General features: G+C 39.7%; 1 protein-coding gene across 1 annotated transcript in view; it reads right to left on the bottom strand.

Moving 5' to 3' along the window:
• Positions 1-1456: 1456 nt before the first annotated feature.
• MCTP2 (multiple C2 and transmembrane domain containing 2) overlaps positions 1457-22716 on the bottom strand; it is a gene marked incomplete at its 3' end in the record, with an annotated part of 101383 nt that continues 80123 nt past the window's right edge. The window contains 6 exon segments of the mRNA XM_080351119.1: positions 1457-1525; positions 3813-3910; positions 6176-6285; positions 8658-8767; positions 19343-19384; positions 22299-22421. Coding sequence (XP_080207245.1) covers positions 1457-1525; positions 3813-3910; positions 6176-6285; positions 8658-8767; positions 19343-19384; positions 22299-22421 — 552 coding nt within the window.

Here is a 22716-nt window from a genome sequence, read left to right as displayed (position 1 = left end):
ATGCCTTCCAAAGTCTTTTGATAAAAAGAAACCTGTCTCTCAGGATTCTCTACTTCTTGGCACCGTGAACTACCCCAGGGGATGCAGGTGGTAACCCCTGCCTGGGGATCACAAGCAGCAACTCCAGCTCTCATGCGACCAACGACTTGTCGTGGTGGCAAATGCTCCCACAACATCCTACAGCAACTAAAGAACCAGGGGCTAAACTCTCACCAAAATTAAGTGGGTTTACATATGATTCTGTGTTTCAGTTTCCCCAGTCAAATACAAATAATGCTGGTCATCTGAATTATTTTAAGAAAAGAACAATAGCTAAAGATTGGTAAGCAAGCAAGAAATCACATTCTCCTCAGAACAGAAAATGGGGTCCTTTCTTCTGTTTCTTCATTGCTCAGTTTCCATATGACTTCACTTTCTGATCCTTTCTCTGCGAACCACCAGGAAAGACTCCAACAAGACATCAGTGATGGACTGAAGCCTGCACACTACTGCACAATCACATCTCCCCCTGCAAAAGCATTTGTTTCTTTAAGGCTATAAAATGCTTTTTTCTCTTGGATCTGCAGTGCTGACCCCTCTGGATTTAGACAGGAAAACAAAAGCAATGCTCAAAATATCTGATGAGGTGGAATTAAAAAAGTCAAGAGAGTCTTTCCTGGTCAGTGAGTCGGGCTGCTCTACAGTCTCTGAATCCTTTCACAGCAGAAGGTTCTCATGTATCCATTGCCAGCAATGGATCCCTGATGATTCCAGTATCCAAAGAGTTAACCACAGGGTGGGCTTTAAAAAAGAAAAAAAAAAAAAAAAAAAAAAAAAAAGAAAAATCCACAAGTGCTGGATGAAATATTGAGATACTTTTGGAGCTCCTAGCTCTTTCTGCTAATTATGATAAAAAACTTTTTTAAATGTACACTGCTTGAACAGAAGATGGGTATCAAAGACTTGTTAATTCAGAGCTTAAACCTTTCTAAGCACAGTGATTTAACTCAGAAAAGAATAGCTTTCATATCTTAATGTAAATCTGTTGGATATGTTAAAAACTGGTTCAGAGCATCGCCTCACATCAACTCAGCTGATCTGCTACACTAGCGGAATTATCTCTTCCTACATAAAACAGGGAGTGCTGCCATATCCAGCCTTGCCTCTGCAATTGAAGAGAGGGAAAAAAAAAAAAGAAAAAAGAAAAAAAAGGTGCAGTTGCATCATTCTCTCCCATTCTCCTCCCCATCCCATAAGCTAGTTCATATGTTCCACCTTGCTCTTTTTTGGGCGATGACTCCATGCCAAAAAGACAACACAAAAAAGACAACCTAAGAGACGTGTTTATCAAAAACCACGTAGTCTGTGGCGGTGACTATAGTGTTGTTCCAAAGTAAGATGAAGGGCAGGGCGAAAGCCGATGTGCATACACAGTGGGTGCAGGGGGAGATGCTGTGTTCCAAAACCACGTTGCATCCTATAGAGCACTCCGCTTCTTCCGAATGGGGCTGGAGCTGCTGGATGGTTTCAATTCAGCGTGCTGCACCTGTAACAACAAATAGACATGACATTTGCAGTTAGGTAACTCTAGCTCACTACAGTGTGTGTTAATGGCTCCCCAAGGACAAACCAATGGAAACTAAGGAAGGTTCAAAAGTAATGAATCATTTTCTAAACACAGGAACATGGGGGATTAATTGCAGGAAGGATTTGAGAAGTCATGCATCATTTCTTGAAACGAAAATATTAAAAGCAGACTTTTCTAATGAGATACATGGGGTTCTACCTGATTTCAGCAATGTAGGCTAGAATTTTTGGATTTGTTTTGGTTTGGGAGTTGTTCTTCTTATCTTTCCGGCATTAACCTATAAGTTCAATAAACTTCTCTTTGGAGTTTCAGTTCACGTTGATCCCACTATGCAATGACAGTTGTCAAAACCATACACACACCTTGGGATGCTGACTTATTTAAACATTCCAAAACAAGAAAATATTTTCCCAAATAGAACCTGGACAAAGCTGCCTCCACCTTTCAAAACAATTTCATATACAATATAAAGTTTAAAGCATATGTGATAAGGTGACAAGAATGGTGTAACCTCCAAATTGTCTCTTGTGCTTCAGGAAAGTATTCCCATTGAAATTATGGGGAAACTTTTGCCGAACATGCCATCCTTTTCACTCCTCCTCTGTCTTTTGTCCAACACGTGTGGGTTGTAAACAGCTAATGTACAGACAGAGGTAACTTTTAACTCACTGCAGTACACACTGAAATAATGATGCATCAATAGCACATAAAACGAGCAGACAGAGGAGGTTTGGAGCTGCCACGGATGACTTTTCACTTGACCTTGTGGCTGTCACACAGACTCACTATTTTTAGCACTCGTGGAAAACTTGGAGAAAATTTGCCCCGTCCTAGGAACTTTTATCATTCCTCCCTCATAGAAAATGATTATCATTTGCCTTGGAGAGCTCAAAGGATCCCAAAATGATAGAAACCACTCAAGGAAATGTTATAAATGTAAATGTTAAATAAAGCATAAATAGAAAAGCAGCTTATCTTTAAACATAAACACTAAAAGGGCATATGCAAGCCATCATTGCAAACCCAGAGTGCTCTACAAAAGCAATGACAAAAAATAAAAATACACTGAAGCTTAATGTCTGTTTAGTTTCTTCCCTCCCACCAGTCTATGGTGAGATTTCTCTCAAGTTATTAGTGCTGCCACCAGCCAATCTGGTGGCCTCTTGAGATAAATGTCACCAGAAGCCTTTTCCAACCTTGTTTCCACAAGATGCCTCAACACTGCATGTGGGCAATTATTATTCTGTCTCCAACAGAGTAAAATCACTATAGGAAGAATTGTGATCCCCTTATTCACAATGAGTAGCACCTCACTGTGAAAGTACCAGGCTTCACAGAGGAAGGTACAATGTCAGTGGGATCCAGGACATCAGGATCAGGGCCTGAGGACACAGATTCCAGTTGATTAAAACAAAAGAAAGAATCCTTTATATCATCTGGCTTTGTTACACAGCAAGACTATTTTCCTTCCTCCAAGAGAAATAAACAGATCTTGACATTCTCAAGGACTTATTGTTCAAATAATTTCCAGGAAGATAGGCAAGATTACTGAAGACAGTGTTGTTGTTTAAAAGAAACAGGAGAAGAGACAAGACTTGACTGAAATTGAGGGAGGACAGATTCTGGTTAGATTAAAAGTTATAATTCCATAATGGTAGAAGATTGATCTGATCAACCACAGAGTATTTCAAACACATCTCAAGGCTTTCTTTAAAGAAAAAGATGAGCAGAGCATTGTCCAAGGGAGGTCTGGGGCTCAAGGTGGGTGGGGAGGAAGAATTCTGAGGGACAGCTGATGTGACAAAAAATACAGCAAGCGCAAAGTCACAGAAATAATGTCCCATCCCCACCCCCGCTCCCCGCTCCTTGAGAAAAGGGAGAATTCAGCAAATCCTTTTGGATAGTTATCTCTATCAAAGAGACTATTTTTCTCTCTCCTCCATACAAATACTGGAGCAGAAAGGTGACAGAAACCATAGCTCAGTAACCATGCTGGGTGATTTTCCAGATCAATTTAAAGTAGTTTTTTTTCAGGATAATTTTTCTGCAATCATTTTATCCTTCTGACAAAGGATTTTGGCTCCCCTCTCTTCTAACACCCTCCCTCTCCTTCCTTTGTGGATTTTCCCCAATTCCTTATCTCCGATAGTCAAAAGTGCACTGGCATCGTATTCCCCAAGCAGAGCACCCAACCGCTTTCCGTGCTGCTTGTTTCCTCTGTTGGGGGTGGTCGTTCATTACCTACCTTTTGAACATCAGATGGTACCCTGGAGAGGAAATCTAGTAGCTCATTATTGTCGATGGCGTAGGGATTTCTAAGCTTCTTAGTAAATTTATTTATGCCTAGAAAAAAAAGGCAAACAAAATAATACAACCCTTTTCTATTCCCCTCCTCCTAAATTGTTCAAGCCAGGTGAAAAACAGAAGAGGAATTCACAAATAAAAATTAGTGTGAAAACAGTGGCTTGGATTTAAAACCAGACACATGTTCCCTGTCTTGGGGAATCACTCACAAGGGCTTTCTGGAGGAAGCAGAGAACCTTATTTATGAAACTATTTTTCTAATTCGGTGATCATCTGTTGTCAACAACATGGCAAAAACACTGCAGCATGCATTCATTCTGGGGTATATTGTGGGGAGAATATACAACAGCTGAGACTGCTGTTGAATCTGTTCTTCTATGTGAGCAAAGACATTCCCTTTCATCAAGCTCAGGGAACTGCAGGGCTCTGAAAAGAATTGGGCAGGACAAAGGCTTTTTTCCTTCCATTTCTTCTGAAAATGAAAGCTCCCCTTCTCCATCATGTCATAGCTTGTCCTCTCTTTGCAGAATATGACAAGCTGGTCATATTATGATGCTGTGGGACACTATAAAAACGTATCACAAGGTTGACTTTATTTTGATCTTACAGTTTATAACCTGGCTTATTGACTGCAACAATAGCACTACTAGTGTTCTCCATGGACTTAGCTATCCTGCAGCTATCAGAGGTGGTCCCTGATGGGAGAAGATCCATAGGAGTGTATTGTTCATATTACTGAGGAGATCATGAGGTCTTCTCCTGTCTTTGAGGAAAGGGAGTGATGAGCCAGTGCCATCTCTATTGCATGGATCAGGATGAGAAAATGAGGGACGTGAGCACCCTTCCCAGCTCTCCCATGGTGCCAATGCAGCTGCTTAACACCCCACTACCACTGATTCCCCACCATGAAATAGCAACTAATAGTATGGCTACGTAAAGTTGTGGCAGAAGAGCAAAGGATCGTTAAACAAATTAAAATCAGCTAACCCATTTTAGAGAAGAGCAGAAAAATAGAGATGATGGTTGCCTCTGAGGATCATAATACAGCATTCAATTCCATCATGCCCCTGTACAAAATCTCATAGTAGTTTCCCTGAAAGTGATTTCAAATGTGATGGCTGCTCCAGCCTTCTCCTCCCTCTGAAGTGTACCTGCTTCACATCTGAGATTCAGCTTTTGAGCCATATACTTGTAGCAAAATGCCAACACAATTTTCTGTGTACCTGATTTTTAAAAAACAGAAAATACCATAAGGTCTTTTGAGGCCTTGCCACAGGGTAGTTGTTTAACATGTATCATATTTGAAGGCCCTGTCAGTCTAGATGATGTTGAACGGATGTATAGTTTTCATGTACTCACCATGTCTTCCATACAAGAACAGCAATATTCTGTTACCGAACTTTTTGCTCCTAGCAATTTCTCTCCTTCCCTTTTGCCCTTTCTTTAGTTTGATTTAATCCCTTATTTAATTTATTTTCTCCCAATAGCAGCTTTTTGCACTGCCACCCTTTCTTTCTCTCCATTTTCTGTATCCAGGAGAGCCCAGACAGCAGCAGATGGTTCAGCCCGGGCAGGGTGACAGACCCAGAGCCACCCCAGGGCTGAGCTTCAGGGGTTTGGTGAGGATGACCTGCATGATGTCCTCAGACATTTTCCCTCAAGGCTGAGATAAAAAGCTATCACCCTAAATAAGACAGAAGGCCATTTTGAGCTGAAGAAGGCCTTCAGCAGCTGGGATGCCACCTCCTTTCATGAAAGGCCATCTCACTCTTCCTCATGACACCACAAGGAAAGTTTTCATTCTTAAAAGCTATTCTTGTACTTCATGATGCACCTTCATCCAAATACTTTCCAACCCGTGACACAAAGAGATGCTCAGTGTCTCCTGTACCATGGGGTACTGGGCACACCGCTTCTCCCAGCTGCAGGGAGCTAAGACTCAAAACACTCCTGGGGTCCAGGTCTTCAAACACATCTTGTCCACTCCCTACCATTTCCCAAACAGAGGGCTCCAGAACCAGAAAGCTATTTACTCTCCTGCATAATAATAATAACAATAAAATTGAAAGAATCTTATCTAGACTAATGCTTTTCTTGTGGTGCTGTTGGAAACTTTTAAAGAACCTTAAGAAATGCAGGTCATCAGATAACCCAGAGGGAAAAAATGTAATTTTAAGAAGTTCATAACATAGTTATTCACCTGTAACCAACAGCATTTGATTGTCTGTGTAACAGGCCATTTAAAGCTTGTAGATACATATATTGTATTTATTGCATGCAAATGAGACACGGTGGAGTACTTACCCCAGATTAAAACAATGTACCTCAGTGGTATAAAATACAAAATGACTGTGGCTGCTGCCAGGACCAAGCAGGCCAGGACAGAGAGGAAAGGCACCGTCCAGTTAAATGTGCTGTAAAGAAAAACAATAATCCTTCTCAATATTTCTGCTCTTGGACACTGCTTGTACTCTGCTACACAATAATAATTTAATAACTGCTTTGCAGTGCTCGGTGCTTTCAAATGCACTATAAATTGCAGACCCTTTTGGAAGGTGGATAAGCAGATTGCTGTATCTGGATGCTATAATGGATTAAGGGAGATATCTGGGAGGCAGATATCATGATGAGGAGAGAGAAGATAGGCTCTGGGGAGCTCAGTGAAGTTGTCAGGCATGTAGTGAGTTGTTTTTGTTTCTTCTCATATGTGTCACAATTGTTACACATCTCTGCTCACTGGTCAGCTCTCCATAATTCATGGGAAGATGATCTGATCTGGAGACGAGGCCATGCCACAGGTGTGAGCCACCTGAGCTGGCTCTGCTGGCCCACAGCAGAGGTGACATGGGACACGTGTCAGTGCACGACTCAAATGTGGCAGGTAGCCAGACTCAGCCCAGCCAATAACTTGGAGTGGATTAATTATGACTGACACTAAACCTTATAAGAGCAGTTAAAGTCATTTCTCTGTACATTATTAGGGAATAGTATTATATATAAAGCTGTCTTAATATTTATAAAATTGCTTCCATTAATATTTCCTTACATTTTCAATAATTCCTTACTACGCTGTATATAGTAGGCTGTCTTGAGTAAGCTACAATATGCTAGAGTAGTCCAAGCTGCTGCACACCACCAAGCTTCTGTACACTAACCTGCATCAGGTTTTCCTCAAGGGGAGCACTCTCAAGAGGCTCAGTTACTACAGTCATCCAGACTTTTGCAGCATACTAACACAAAACAAGATTTCTTTTCATTCAGACCACTCATCTCTAAGCCCACAATGGACCTAAGGTGAGCAGCTATTGCTAATGCATCTTTGAAGTTATTTTGTCCCCCTGTGTGCTTGTAAGATACAGCACACACCAAACATTGAGATACCTGGACTACATGAATGCAGATTAATCCATAGGTGGATTTATGGATCTGGGCACCTCTGTTTCATACAATCTGCCTGCTAACTTCATCACATCATGATGACGGGGAGTAGGAAGAAGAGAGAATGAACGTGGACCACTTATCAGGCTATAAAATAAGAAGAACTTCCCTTGACAGATAAAATTAGTAGGATGCTACAAGAATTACTTTTAAGCTTCAATAGATGTATTAAATATTAAGTAAAGAGAAGTGGGAGAGGACCCATCATTATCAATCAACGTAGCTTAAGTTAAAAAAATAGCAAAACAGCTCAATTCATTTAAACTATTAAAACTCTCTGTGATTGTATAAGTAGAGTGACAGACAGAAACTGTAGCACAATTCAGTCTGTCACTTACAGAAAAACTTTGGTGGCAATTTTTTAATGGTACATTACTGTTGAGTTACAATTGAATTCTTCTGAAATTACATCGGGTATCCACATTAATACCCAATTTGTTCTTTAAGACCATTGTTACCAAAATGAATACAAGAATTAATAGTGCTTAAGCAATCTTGAGTCTTCCTGCCATGCAGCTGGGCAGAACAGTGCCCTGTTCATAGACTGGAATACATCTTTGGGCCACTTCCACCCCAGCTGGGGTGTCCGGTGTGGAACCACAGCACACGCGTTTGCTGTATTTTTAGCTTGAACCCAGCTCCTCATTAAAGTGTGGCTCGATCACAAACCATCACTGTGTTCAAAACAGAAAACAATGTGGGAAAGATTGGGTTATAAAAGTTTGTGTGTATTTGTGTGTGAGTTGTTTTGGGGTTTTTTTTTTAGGCTTTTCACCTTCCTCCTTGGTAAGGTCAGGAATGCCCGATGTTCCTCCCCTTGCAACAAGACACAGAAAAGCCCCTTTGAGTTTCCTTGTGGCATGAGCAGACAGCTCAAAATGGTAAAGAGAGAAGAACATCAATGCATTGGGCAGGGAAATAAGTGAATGGCAACGCCTGTAACCAGGCTGGGGCAGGAAGGGCGTGGGAAAGACAACAGCAACCATCAATTCCTACCAACTTTCTGTAAAGGAAATGAAAATAAATGCCTGATACTTCTGCACCCACATCTTCAAGCAATATTTTTTCCTTGTGTGGCATCATGACTCCTCACCCCATTCCAAACTGACAACACCAGAAATCTGGGCAACTGTGAGAGCTACATCAGCAGAGCACACGCCTCCTTCTCTGTGTTTTGGAAAGGTTTTTGGAGTAAAAGACTCCAAGATAAGAAGCAGCAGTGGAACTGGCCAGGTTTTCCTGCTGCCCCTTGCAGTCATGTTTTGAAACAAGACTTTCACTCCACCTTAATTGTCCTGGCTCTGCTTCATTGCAAATCATAGCTAAGCAAGAAAAAATAATCACTTACTTTTTAATCCTCTCTCCGAATGATGCCATTTCTTCTAGGATGCTTTGAACAGCTATGATGATCTCTTGGACCATGTGGATTCTGTCAATTAACCCCTTCTTCTCAGATTCCTAGCAAAAAAAACCAAAACCTTTTTACACATTCAGTATTTGTTAACATGTTCACGTAAAGAAGATAAGATTCCCAGCACTGCTGATGCACCCATGAACTCAAGTATATCACTCAAGGAAGGAGAGAACACCCTGGGTTTATCACATACAATTAACATGAAGACACAGTTCCCCTTATTTTCTTCCTCTTCCTCAGCACATGGGCAGAGGTTTCAACATCTTGTAACACAACTCGATCTCAAACGAGGCTTCCACTGAAGAACCCAGCTGAATGCCAAACCAAAAGAGATGCTGAGCACCCCCGAGGCCAGCTGACCTGTAGGGCAGCACTGGGTGCTCAGCGCTTCTCAAGGACAAGAATATTCTTTTGCAGAACTTTTGAATATCACTTTTCTGGGCTTTGTAGGCTCCCAACAGCCATGCTGTTTCCTGTATATAAATTAGCCATAGGACAGTGAATGCAATATTTTTTTTTTAACATTTTGAATATGGAGACCTATTCTTTTACTGAAAAAAAAAAAAAAAGAATCAAAGAAAAAAAATGTCATTTTCATTTTACAGCAGCCATCTCACAACTTCATTTCTTACTGCTTATTTTAGGCAACAACATTACAGGACATTACTACACATGTGCAGAAATAAAAAGAAAGCACAGAATGAATTAAAAATCAAAATGACTTAAATCAGCCTTGGAAATCAGTATACAATTATCAGCATTCAGCATTTCTTTGCCAGCAATCTAACACACATACAGGCATGCAAATTGGTGTGGTTGCAGATATTCTAGCAAGAAATCAGAAAACATTCACTTATTACAGAATGCAGAGCCCTGGACACTGATTTTTACATCACATTTAGACTCTCCAAAATCAGCTCAATGTAGAAAAAAAGAGAGACGTTTTTTAAAGTGTTTTAACCAGTCATTGCCCAGAGAGGGGACATGCTGGTAAAAGGCAAGTTGCATCCATGTTCTCTGTGGTCAAGATAAGGGTCGGTGGGAGTAAGCAAGGGCCAGAGTTGCTCAGATCAACACTGCTGCAATTCTGCTCCTGTGTTGGGAACCCACGTTATTTCTCCACACAGGAGATAGGGTTAGAGGCTACTTAAATTCAAACAGGGCGGGAGAGGTGAAGGCTCATTGCTGCAGCCTTTTGGCACTCCTGTGCCGGGAGAGGGTTTTTGTGCACCAGGGAGGGCACCGCACCATGTCGTTGCGTGCTGGAATAACATATGGACCATTCCCAGGTGCTGAGAGACAGACATGACAGTACAGCCCTCGCAGCCCTTCGGATTGCTTACTGCCCATGTCTCTTCACAGGAATTTTTTGAGTTTAAAAAGCCAGCCAAAACCACCACAGAGTTATCAAGCTCCAGACATTTGAATATTTGCCTGTAGGTTGCAAGTGAGTGCACAACGAATAGAAGCAGCATTTTAAATAATCACACATTTGGGCGTGAAAATGAGTATTTTTACATTAATAAAACAACCAGCAAAAATGAAACCCTTGGGGTGTGAAATAACCCCATAACAAAATAAATAAATAAATAGTCAGTTTATGTGAAAATAGCACCAAAAGTCATTTTCACACAACTCCAGTTATAACTTTGTAAGGCACAAATGTAAATGACACATTAAGATTATGTTTAACTGTTCACTCACTAAAATGATACAGTGGTCCCTTAGCCATAGTTGACTTTATTCACCAAACCTGGAAGTAGAAGCTGGGGAGCAGTTCATGGAGAACCAGCCAGCAGGGATTTCATTCTGTCCAAATTCAGACAGAGGGGTAAAGAAACCACTTTAGCTAAAGTAATGTTCCAGGGCAAGCCCACTCTTGCTACCCAGAGCTGCAAGGAAGATCATCTGTCGGCTCTATCTGCATCACGCTGACTTCATTTACACATCTTCAATTGAGCTTGGAAATGTGGTGATAATGCAGTTTAACCAGCACAACATAACTTCTCCTGCAGCCACTAAGCAGACTAAGAAAATAAAACAGATACTACCAGTTCCTAGGATATAATGACAACTGCATGCATATTATTACCTAGCATGCATGCTAAAATCACTCCTAGACAATAGCTTTTTCAAATGATAATACAAAATATGCCCAGCCAAGGAAAAGGCAGAGACAGACTGGGATTAGAAAGTCTTGTAAATGAAATCAGAGAGTAAAATACGCTAGCAACTGCCTTTGCAGTGTGCACTGCAATGTGTGTGTACAATCATTTGAAAACCCTGGAATCTTGTCAACGTCTTTTCTTTGTTAGAGTTTTGTTCTGGAAACCTGCAGTCTAAACACATCTACAGGATGGTTAGGGTCACTGGTTAAGCAAGAGAGAAGCAGACAAATGAAGTACAACAAACAGGATTTTCCAAATTATTTAGGTTTTGGAGTGCTGTTTATCCTTTGTGAAGTCAGCACCTCACAAAACACTGTTGGAAGCAGAAGGAATTCAAAGTCCATCAAGACAACAGTCACTGGCCCATATTTATTAGCAAATGGGCAACTATCAGAAAGAAAGTTGTATTTAACATTACTGTATTTGTGGAAGATGTAAAAAATGATCCTAAATGCATGTTCCACTAAATGCACTTTCCCATCTACTTGAGGTCCCATCACTCAGATAATTTTTCTCCATTTTCCTCAGGTAGCATTCCTTTCTGATTTATTTTGGATTCAACGTATTATGCTGCTTCAAAACAAGATTTGGATGCCCACAGGTCAGAAACTTTTGCCTAAATAAAAAAAACAAAACAAAACAAAACAAAAAAAATACACCTGCCTGTTTCTGTCATTTTTTTTTTCCTAAAACCAACCATGAAACTTCCATTCCTTCAAGACCTTTTTATTCTCTATTTCTTAGCTGATTACAGCACTGTGGGTGGACCAAAACTAGTCTTCAGCCTCTGGGAAAGAATTAACTCCATCAAAATGAATTTACAGCTGAGAATTAATTATACCATCAGTGTGTTACTTCAAATCGTCCTTGCATGTCCTGATTTAAGAAACCTTCATTTCTGCATTAATTGCCTGAACAAAACCACAAAAATGGTCGTACAAAAGATTAAGCATGTCAGGGAGAAAAAAAAAAACAAACCAAAACAAAACACCAAATCAAAAAACCACAAAACCAAGACAAACAAAACACCCAGCAAATTCAGAAATTGTCTTTTGTGTCCAGCTAATATACATCAACTTAAAGTTGTAAATGAAGACACCCAATCTCTGCTATAATGGAAGAGAGGTGCTTCTGGCTTTTTGTATTTCCAAAATATGTAACAGTTAATAAACAGGACATGTTAAGACACACTCAAAGGGTTACTACAGCTCTGTGACCTTTCTTCCCCTCCCTATGACTTTATGTTGCTCACAGATATTCAGGGAGACTTGCAAAAGAAACTGTCACACAACCACAAAAATTGAGGTACTTCCAATGACAAAGACTTTGAAAGTGTGAAATATGGGGCAGGCCAGGAGGGGACATCTCCAGTATTAACACAGGAATTCACGATGGACGAGCTACAATCTTCAGAGCTGGGCTTGCAAGGGGAAACCATAAGACCAAAAAAGGAAGGGACTGAAGGCAAAAATTAGCAATAGCCTCGTTCTTTCTACAACTAAGACCAAATAACACTCCTTACTGCTTCTGCTCTAGCAAGGCATCTGTTACCAAATTGAAAGCCTGGATGATGGAAATCCACTTCTTGTGATCATTTGTTTCAGTGATGAATAGCTTTAATCTTCACAAAAATTGCCCCATATTTTTTCAATCTATCCTTCAGATATTTTCCTTCTGGATACATCCAAATCAGTGAGCAATACTCCCCAATGCATAGATAATTTTTAATGCTATTCTCTAAGTCTATTTCTGATGTCTACCGCAAATATTGTATGCACACAACTGAAAACTTAGGCTTGAAGTCACAAGCAAGTTCTAAATACTTGCTCGCCTGAATTGCATAGAAAACACTCACACAGAAAGAAATCTTCCATGAAACTTTTGAACAAGTGGTATTTATCAGATTTTTGGCATGTCAAGGGAAAAATCAATATATTAAGCCTAGGAACACTTAGGGGCAAGGATGAGGAAAAGAGGATGAGAAAAAATAAGCAGGGATTAATTCAAAAGGAGGAAGAAAACAGGAATGAAAATCCTGAATATCTTCAGGAATTCAAAGAGTTAGTCTGCCTAGCCCTGGGCTGGTATAATTTTCAGGATTAGCTTTTTAACAGAAGGTATGTCATCATGTCACTGCTGCTACAAGCACATTAGGGCAATGTTTTACCAGGATTTATCCCACGTACCAGATATGAATTCCCCAGTGTATTAGCAACAAACAAGATTGATGGAAAGGGGAAAGAAAGGGAAAAAAGTTCAGGCATGCATGCTTTTTTGCTCAACTATTATTCTGAGTTTAAAAAAAACCCAACACATGCTGTAGTTATTTAGAGAAAAGCAGACAGCCGAAGTTGGATTTCACTTGCAACTTGCTCTGTGCTAGACTACAAAACACCAACCTTAGTGGTGTCCAGCAAAACCTGTGCCAAACAACATCTTTAGGCCAAAATCCTTGTAGACAGAGAACTTCTGAAACCAAAAAGATTTTATTTGGTGTAACAGTAGAGCAATGTCCTCTATTGTCTGCAGGGAACGTTCACTCGCAGCTTCACTCTCGCAGCAGAATGAAGCTCTTGTGGGAGGTGGTAGCCAGTGACAGACAGTCTCTTGGTAGCTAAAATGAATTCCAGACTGAGCTTTGAAAATAGTCACCACAGCAACCTTGAACCGGATCCTGCCTTCGGAGAGAGCCAAAAGCGGTTGAAATGATCCCAGCAATCTGTCTCGCTGAGTCCCTGTCTTGCCCTGTGCTGTGATGTCTGCTGCCTGTCGAGGGCTTCTCGGCACTTCCAGGGGGACAGGGACCCAGAGAGGACGGCTGCCAAACTGGGAGCGATTTGCCTCGTACAGTCCCGAAACTGTGCATCGCAAGATCTTTTTTGTTTATTAACACCATGCTGCAAATGTGCCTGCCTGGCTGTGGAAATGTAGCAAATCTGAGTGTACTTGAAATAATTACCAAATAGAGGAAATGCAACACATACAGGTCAATTTATGCTCTCGGTTAAAAAGGTGTGAAATCTGGAATAATTCCACCACAGCCAATAGAATTACTTCAGACTGATATGCAGGAGAGCACCATCGGCCTTAAGAGGACACATTTTAAAAGCAGGGCACATCATCCCACAGCTGAGGCTGGGGGACCACTGGCCTCTGGCAGAAGATGATAACCACATCTTGTTCAGCAATGCCTACACTTTTTTCCTTGTAGCAGACAAATTGAATCTGTGCACAAACAACCAGCAAAAGTGTCCTAAACCCAACCCAAGAAAAAGTATATGTGGAGAGGCTTAGGGCATAGCTCTCTTGCTTTCTCTCTGTGCCAGTGTGAAATGAAGGAGGTTTAAGAAGCATTTTCTGTACTTGCTCACGTTTTCATAGATATGTAAACTCACCCAAAGTCTGGTGATATTGCTACAAGTTTTAAAGCAATACTGGTAGTCACAACAGAATAAAACACCATTCAGATGAGGAACAGACCCATAAGAAGCAACAAGAAAGAAGCTTGAGTGGAGACAAAAAGTCAGCAGTCATCTTTGATTTAAAAAAGGGAAAGGGAAAGAAAACAACTTCAGCCAGAATAAGTGTTTTCTCCTGGAAATACACATGAAATCTAAGAACAATCACATGGTGATTAGACTTAAATTACTGGATCATCATTTATAAGCTTTATAATCTTTATGATCTTTAGCAATTTGGGGTAAAGCAGAAAGATAGACCTATTGTCAATTAAAAATAAATTTTAATAACATTTTAAATAGTTGGAATTTTTAAGGGACTAGAACTCCCTGAGGTTTATGTGCTTGGTCCAGTGATCTGCCTAGTGTCATTTAATATTCCTCCAGTAATTTAGGGAAGTTACAGTGTTGGCTCACCTACCTCCTGAGCAAGAGGGAGAACTTTAGAACTTTACATGTTAAGGTTTCTATGCGAGGAGAGCAATATCAGAGTCCCCAGGGTATCTATAAGTCCTCTACAAGGCCCTCTTTTGAACTCCTCTCTCCCATGACTCCTAAAACCTATGAACGGGTGGGTCATGATGCTGGGATAATGATAGTGCCGATTTATGGGATACCTACAGATAAGAACAGTCCTAAACAATGCGGCAGCGTAAATAATAAATAACAACAGATGGTTTATCTTCCAGTTTCTTCTACACAGGAGGCTGCCAAGCAAAGAGCAAAGCAGAACCAGAGCAACCCGTGTTGTGTCTTAACCAGAAGTTGACTAGATTAATAAGAAGCTTGAAGACAACTTACAGAAGCTATAATTGTGTCTTAAGTGACACCATGTATTATGCTTCAGTCAAGACGGTTGCAAGACCAGATGATTGTGTGTGCTTAGAGGTGTCCTGTCATCCAGGTTTGCACCAAGCATAGCTCAGGCAAGTAGCAGAATCTGTCCCTTAGACTTCTCCATCACTAACGTATTCCTGCTCTATGCACAGAATCATAAGGAAGCAGCAAGAGAAGCCACAAAGAGCCAACTGAAGAAAGAACAGCAACTTAAGGCAGTCCACACCTACATACACACCTCGTGGGCTTTTTTAGGACACAATCTTGCCCATAATTTTGTGGAAAAGGTGCTTTCTCCTTGTTAGGCTGAACATACCCTGTGTATCATGGGGTATTTTCAAGTCTTTACCATCATTTCTCTTCAGCAATTTTAATGCGAGGTGTTGAAATACTATATTGCAATTGTTGTATTGAAGAGAACAGGAAAAAAAAAAAAACCACACAACAAACAACTAATGAAATTATTTATACTTCCAAGGAAGAAAACAATGAGATTATATTGTCTTGAATGACCTTTCCTAAGTATGGGGATATAACATCTTACACAATAGACTCTTGGTTCATGTTTCAATTACTGACCTTTACTGTGGAGAAAATTAATGCAACTTTCATCGTAATCCACCCGTACAAATAAGATCCATACGGAAGGTTTCCACATGCTGAATTTAACTCAAATGGAAAATGTCAGTTGTTTGCTACTGGACGAATTTGACTTTAATTTGTTCGGCTGGAGTCTCTCTGAACTGTGCTCATAAAACTTTGTATATTTTGGTACCTATTTTTGACAGAGAATTTCCTACATTAGAAACACTGGATTTTTCTTCTTTTGGGATTTTTTTCCACTTTTCTTTTTTCCAATACATGAGATACTGAACATTTCTTGGAAGCTGCCAAATAACTTGGCTTAAATCCACAGTGTCATCTGATCCTTCCCTATTACATCCTGCTAGCCAAGCATGGCTATGCTGGCTCACCACCAGATAGAAACCCTTCAAGAAAACAAACAAACAAAAAAGCACACACACACTCTGACCAAAAGAAAAAAAAGAAAGCAATTGTTGTTGATTTAGTTTTGTGCTTGATATTCTTTGGAATCAGTTATGAGACCTGGAAATAGTAGTATTTTAAGTTTTGCCTGTTTTGGATGAGATGCAAAGCTCTTATCCAGACAACTTAAGATCCTGAGAAGACTCCAAGACTCTTTCCAGTCAGGTGCTATGATACACTCATTGAACAAGGTAACTGCTCTTGAAGCTCTTCAGTCATTGTCAAAAAAACCAAGAAAAAAAAAAAGTAAAATAAATAGAAACAGTCAACAATCAGACAACTTACATTGAGCTGCATGTATCTTGTCTATACCTTTCTACTGGCAGGCAAAAGACGTTTCAGTGATGTAATTTTAAAATAATCCTTGTACAGACAGCCTGACAGACCCCAGAGCTGACATGACACAGCCTGAACTCCACGTCCAAGATGGCACAAATCCGAGAAGGCGTTGATCCACCGAGCAGCTTGTGCCGAAGGGACAGAGCTCTCTTATCTTTTACAGTCCCTCATACTGGTATTTGAGGAGGAGAGAGGGGGAAAGAAAGGGGGAACTGGCAATTAAGCCCTGTCATTTAAGACAGATAGTTTAGGTGGAGGGACTTAATCTGCTCTTGGGCTTTGGAACTAAGAGTCTGTGCATTTATATTTTGTAAACAGTTCATCTCTTAGAGAGTGTGTTACAGTTCCCAGAAGCGTGGTCTGTTATGTCTAACATGCAGGACAACCAGAAAGGCTATGTGTGTGAGTATTTTGATACAGCACGATGATAGGAAACAGAAACAGTGACCTTGTATAGCACAACCCAACTAGCAGATTTCAACTTTAGGAGCTCTTGTATTAGGGAAGGGAAAAAAAATACACAGACTTCTTTTTAAAGTACAGTTGTCTGTTTAAATGTTGACATTGCCATGAGATAATGTCATAAAATTACATTTTTCTTACACTCCCTAGAGAGCACTGGCCACCCTCAGACTTGGAAAAGTCACTTAGAATAACCTAATGTACTGAAAGATGCAAGTCAGAGTGCAAACATGGTTCATCACTGATGCAGAGGGGATATACCCAGGACCCCACGAAGACATTAAGGCAACACTGGATAGTGTTTGATGTGGGACATGTGTAATGACTGGCAATTCTGTCTCCTGGTAATTCTGTCTCAGAATCCCACAGACCCATAACACTAATATATCAATTAATACAAGTTATGAATTATTATTGCTGTAATGCTGGAATATAAAGTTTTATCTTGATAAGTAACCCTGCTGGAAGTGTTTACTGTGAGTGGCTTTAGCCAGTTCTACTAGCTCTCTACTTCAAAGAGTCACGGTGCATGAAACAGAGATAGAGACAATGCTGACTACAAAATGGTAGGGCCAAATCATCATTAGTTCAATATTGACTCTCAGGAGTTTTCCTAAATCTGCAATATTTGGTTAAAAGAAACCAAGAAAGAAAATGACAATGAACTTATTTAGCTGGGATGGGAAAGCAATATCAAAAATACTAAGTTATTAGATGCATATTTAAGTGACCCAATTGTATTTATAGAGAGAACCTAAGTAAATTGGAGTTATGTCTAAGGTAAACCTGACCTAGAAGATTTCAGCTTTGAAGCAATGAATCCATTGCACAGCACAGGAAACGGAGGATTAAATAGCTATTTAATACATCTTTGTTTCTTTTTTCCACCTCAGCACTTGCAAATGAAAAAGAGGAATATTTAAAAGGAAGAAATTAAATGGGATTGGTTCCAGCAAATAAGTTACGCCTTTAGGCATCACACAAATAAGATGTAGGATCAACATTTACAGGTGTTTAGCTTTGAGTACTCACAAAATAGACATATACAGTATTCCTTTGAAAAGGATGCAACTTTCATTTAGCAACTTTTGATGAGTTCCAGATATTGGACAATTAAGTTGATCAACTTTTATGATGCAAAGAGTGAATTATAAATGAGAACATATAAAGGATTGTGAGTAGCAAGAAACCTGTAATTCAACAAGATTGTCTGAAGTTCACTTTGTAACTCTGATGGATTTCTGGTTGCTCATTAAAATATAACCACCACAGAAGAGCAGGTTAAATTTAAATAACTACTTCCATCAATTAGTCTGCTAAGCTTCAATTCTAGTATCTGCGACTGAGAAGAATTACAGTGCACTTGCTGACTGTGGTACTGATGTACTTCGCAATGATCAACAATTTCACTGTAACAGGCTTAAAACATAGAATATTCAAGAAGGGGTTTATTAACTTAGTATGCAATCTGAAAGTTTCACATTGCCTTGTGAACATTTTCTTCCTAACAGTTAATGTTCCTTTGCATGCTGTTGCTCGTTAAATAATTCCTCACCTTTTAGCTTTAAAGTATTTATAGATTATCAGATCCTCCTTCACTTACTTATGTTTTTTCAAGCTGTATACATTAAGTTCTCTTAATCTTTCTTCATATGTCATGCCCTCTAATCCTTTTATCATTTGTCACTGTGGTTTGATAAACTTGGAAAAAAAATCCAATGAATTTTTCATAGTGAGAAGAATGAATAAGTACACTCTAACAAAACAAGAAAAAGGTCCTGCCAATTCCAGTTCCTTCTGCATTTCAGCAGATGAACTAAAACAATTTTTTCCCTGGCTCTGAAAGAAATGCTGAGAAAATTTTAACCAGTCCTCCACAAATCACACCAATTCTGGCCTGCAGAAACGGAACTGCCAAATCATTTGGTGACAGCCATTAGTAACAAGTGTCATCCAACACTCGCAATGGAAGCGATGGGGGATTTTACATACTTGTGCGTGTCTCTGCACCTTATCCACTCATACATGTACCTGTAAGTACCCATACATGAACATGTGTCTGCTAAGAATTTCAAGCACAAACTGGGAACTGCTCAGATTCAATTAACGTTCAGAGGTTTCATGTGGGTAACGCCACTATTGAATGTCACACAAACCAATCTTTCCATGCTTTCAAAGCTGTCAATTAGCAAACTGGTAACAATTGTTTTCCCAGTTAACAGAGGTAATAAACAAAGATCTTGTGGAGGTACGATGGTTCTCCACATTCCTTCTGATCCTAGCTAACACAATTGTGAGATATGCTTACCTTATCATCTTCATCCTCATCTTCATCCAGGCCCATAAGCTCCTGCAAAAGCAGATGTCCATATTACACAACACTGCACTTATTTTTCAGTGAGAGGCAATGTTCAAAAACATATGATACTTCGACAACATTTCATTATGCTGTTTTCTTCCACTTCTACTGCAGGTCATCAGAAAACCCACTACTTTCACCTTTCAGAAATAACGTTTCATATTCAAGGACTTTCTTTTCTGTGTGTGTGACATCCTGAACAAAGCATGCACTACCCTATACAAATTTTAAGCCTAAATAAAGCATTAGTGGCTGTGTCCAGTAGTTTGAAGGCAACAGGCTTTCAAATTCATTGCCAACTTGGACTGTTTGTAAACAGCTTTGTTCCTAGTTTGACAAATGAACCAGTCGGTATACCAAGGCTGAGGACTCTGTACTCAACTTGTTCCATCCTCACTGCTACAATGACTGTGTCCTCCTTTCAGGGTCATTAATGGAACATCAGACTTTAGAAAATACATTAGTATGAATGTAATCAATCTCACAAATCACAGTCAGATTTCTATTCAGCATTATTTCCTCCCTTTCCCTTCTACGCTGACAGGTAGGGGAGAAAACAAAAGACTTGGCTAAGGCTTGAAATTAGGAGCACTTGTCTTTCCATTCAGGTATTCAGGTATTTAATAAGCTGAGCCTTTAACAGGGCCCTCAGAGTTTTTCTTGGTTAGTCAATAGGTACATTTGAATCAGTGTACTACAAGTTTAAATACAGCAAACATGCAAAGAATATGAAGAATCACAATAAAAGATGATTTGGGTTTTTTTGTAGGGGATTGGGTGTTTTCGGTTTGGGGGTTGGGTGTTTTTTGGTTTTTGTTTTTGTTTTTGTTTTTTTTATTTGTTTGTTTGTTTGTTTTTTATCTTTTCCTCCAGAAAAGCAGTTGCATCTAGTATGCAGGAGGTACTGAGAGCTCAGATACCCAGAGTTACTCTTTGGCTCTCTACAATACCCTGAGTAGCTGAATTAACACTGATCATGGTTTACATTTCTACAGAACCTCTCCACCTGTAAATCGTAAACCATTTTACCAATATTCATGAATTTAGACTCCTGGCAACTGGATCACGTGTACAAGGTTAGTACTGTTATTCCCTTTTTATAGCACAGAAATCAGAGATAATTTGAGGTCCACTTTGGTGAAAACTGTTGCTTACATTCCTCTACGTACACAAACTGTGCATTCTGGCACACAAAAACCAAAGGCAGTGCACATGCAGCCAAGGGCTCAAGATGCAAAAAATAAATGACTGTGTAAAAAGCATCGGCATTTTGAAGAAAACCTTTTCTCATCTGCAGGACAGATGTGACTGAGGGAGCACCTGATTGTCTATTTTTGACCTACACATGGTTAGAATCACAGACACACATAAAAAAGAAATCAGGTAATATTAAAGGCACTTTGACTACTTGTTCCATATGATCCCAATCCTGCAAAGCACTTTGGCAGATGTGTAACTGTTTATGCAAAATGCATCCCTGAATTTCACGGCATCACATTGCTCGCAGGATGCAAGAGACAGGGAAAGGGCCAACGTTCTAATGGACCTTTCTTCAGTATCGCTACAACTAACTTGCATTTTCAGATACAGCCTTTTTGTAGCATCCACCTGAATGATGTACTACTCAGTTTTGGCGATTTATGTGAGACGCTCCTCACTTTGCAACAAACTCACCATAGGTTGAGTGATGGGTGCTGGAAGATATTCTCTGTTTATTTTTTCCTACGTAAGTTATTAGTATATTATATTGTCGTTTGTATCAAAACCAAAACCAACTGTTTGCCTGGGATGCTCCCACATGAGAAGTTGTCATTTTCTTGATGAAATGAAGTAGTCACTGAAGACACAAAATATTTTTCTACATTTACCTGGACTTGGCTGAAATTGGAGAAAGGCATTTCTTTGATCATTTGTTTGCAAATCAAGTCTATGTTCTGGTCTGGATAATGAAACTTTCCCTATTTTCTAACAGTCGTTCCACTTGGGAAGGGATGAAAACTGAACTAGGAGCAAATTTTCTCAATAAAACTAATAAACCAGCTATTGACCATTTAATTCTAGGATATTATTTCTTTGTCTAAAATCCACGTGATTCATTTGGGTAAAGGTATTCTTCATGGGTGCAAATGTCAATCATCTTTTAAGCAAAAGTTATAAAAGAGCTACAATTTAGGCTGCATTTCATTACCGCACTTGTTACACATTTAAAAACAGAATATTACGGACATCCATGAATTTACTCTAATTTCTAACTGTAATTACCATTGTTATGCAAGTAAAGACAATGGTCAACATCAAACAGCATTTCATACCCCAACAGTAGCAGTTTGCCAAACATGTTGCAATTATTTTTGTATTTAATTTTTTTTTTTTTTGGCCTGAATCATGTTAAAAATCAGGAGGCCAAATTTCTGGGGTGGAAAAAAGCATTTGTCATTTAAAAGTGGGAGGTGGGGAAGAGGCATAAGAGCTTCTTAAAGTCTCAGATCACAGGACAATATTTAAAAACAACTGACTTCTCTCCCAGCTTCTACTGACTTTCCTCTTCTGTGACTCATGAATCATCAGCATGACGCAGGGTGTAAGAGCAGTAGGGGCACATGTTTTGGGGACTGATTGCTTTGTAAGTCAGTCTTAATTCAACTTAGTTAAAAACATTTGTAGTTATTTAGCAAGTGAAATCCCCCTCCTACACACTCTCATCATCTTCTCCTACTGCTCTGAATGGTTTATTGCTTGAATTGAATCCGGAAAATTGAGAGGATTGAGGTTTCCTTTCAGTAACTTCCAAATAAAAATGCCATTTAGCTACACAACTAGCTTAATACCATTCGAACGCAAGACATTTTGCTCAAGGGCAAATTCAAGCTGTGGCTGCCAGAAATACTCCTGCCACTTTACTTGCCTGGGCATCTTGGGTGTTGTTGACCCTCCCGGTTGTGATGAGAGAGAAGTTGTAGGCAAAGAGCAGCAGCAGAGCCAGGGGCACCATGTACAGTTCCACGCTCCAGACGGTGACCACAAATACCTGGGAGAAATACAGCAGCAGAAGGAAATACATACAAGAGTTTAAAAGAGGAAGACATATGAGAGGGACTTTCAGTTGTTATCCCTATGTACACTCATTCTTGAATCTCTGTTAACCTCATTCGTATTCTTATTTTGGCAAAGAAAATCTGTTTGCAAAGTGCACTCTCTTTCTATTCTGTTTGAATCCATTAGGCTGCCATTTGTTAGCTTCTCCTCCCTTGTTTCTGGTGAAGTATGAGGCCATGAACATAAGGTTAGTCTGAAGGCTTTATTTACTCCTTCCTGAGACCCCA

Source organism: Nesoenas mayeri (genome assembly GCF_963082525.1).
Source record: "Nesoenas mayeri genome assembly, chromosome: 11".
Taxonomy (NCBI): Eukaryota; Metazoa; Chordata; class Aves; order Columbiformes; family Columbidae; genus Nesoenas; species Nesoenas mayeri.
This window is presented reverse-complemented; position numbering and strand designations above follow the sequence as displayed.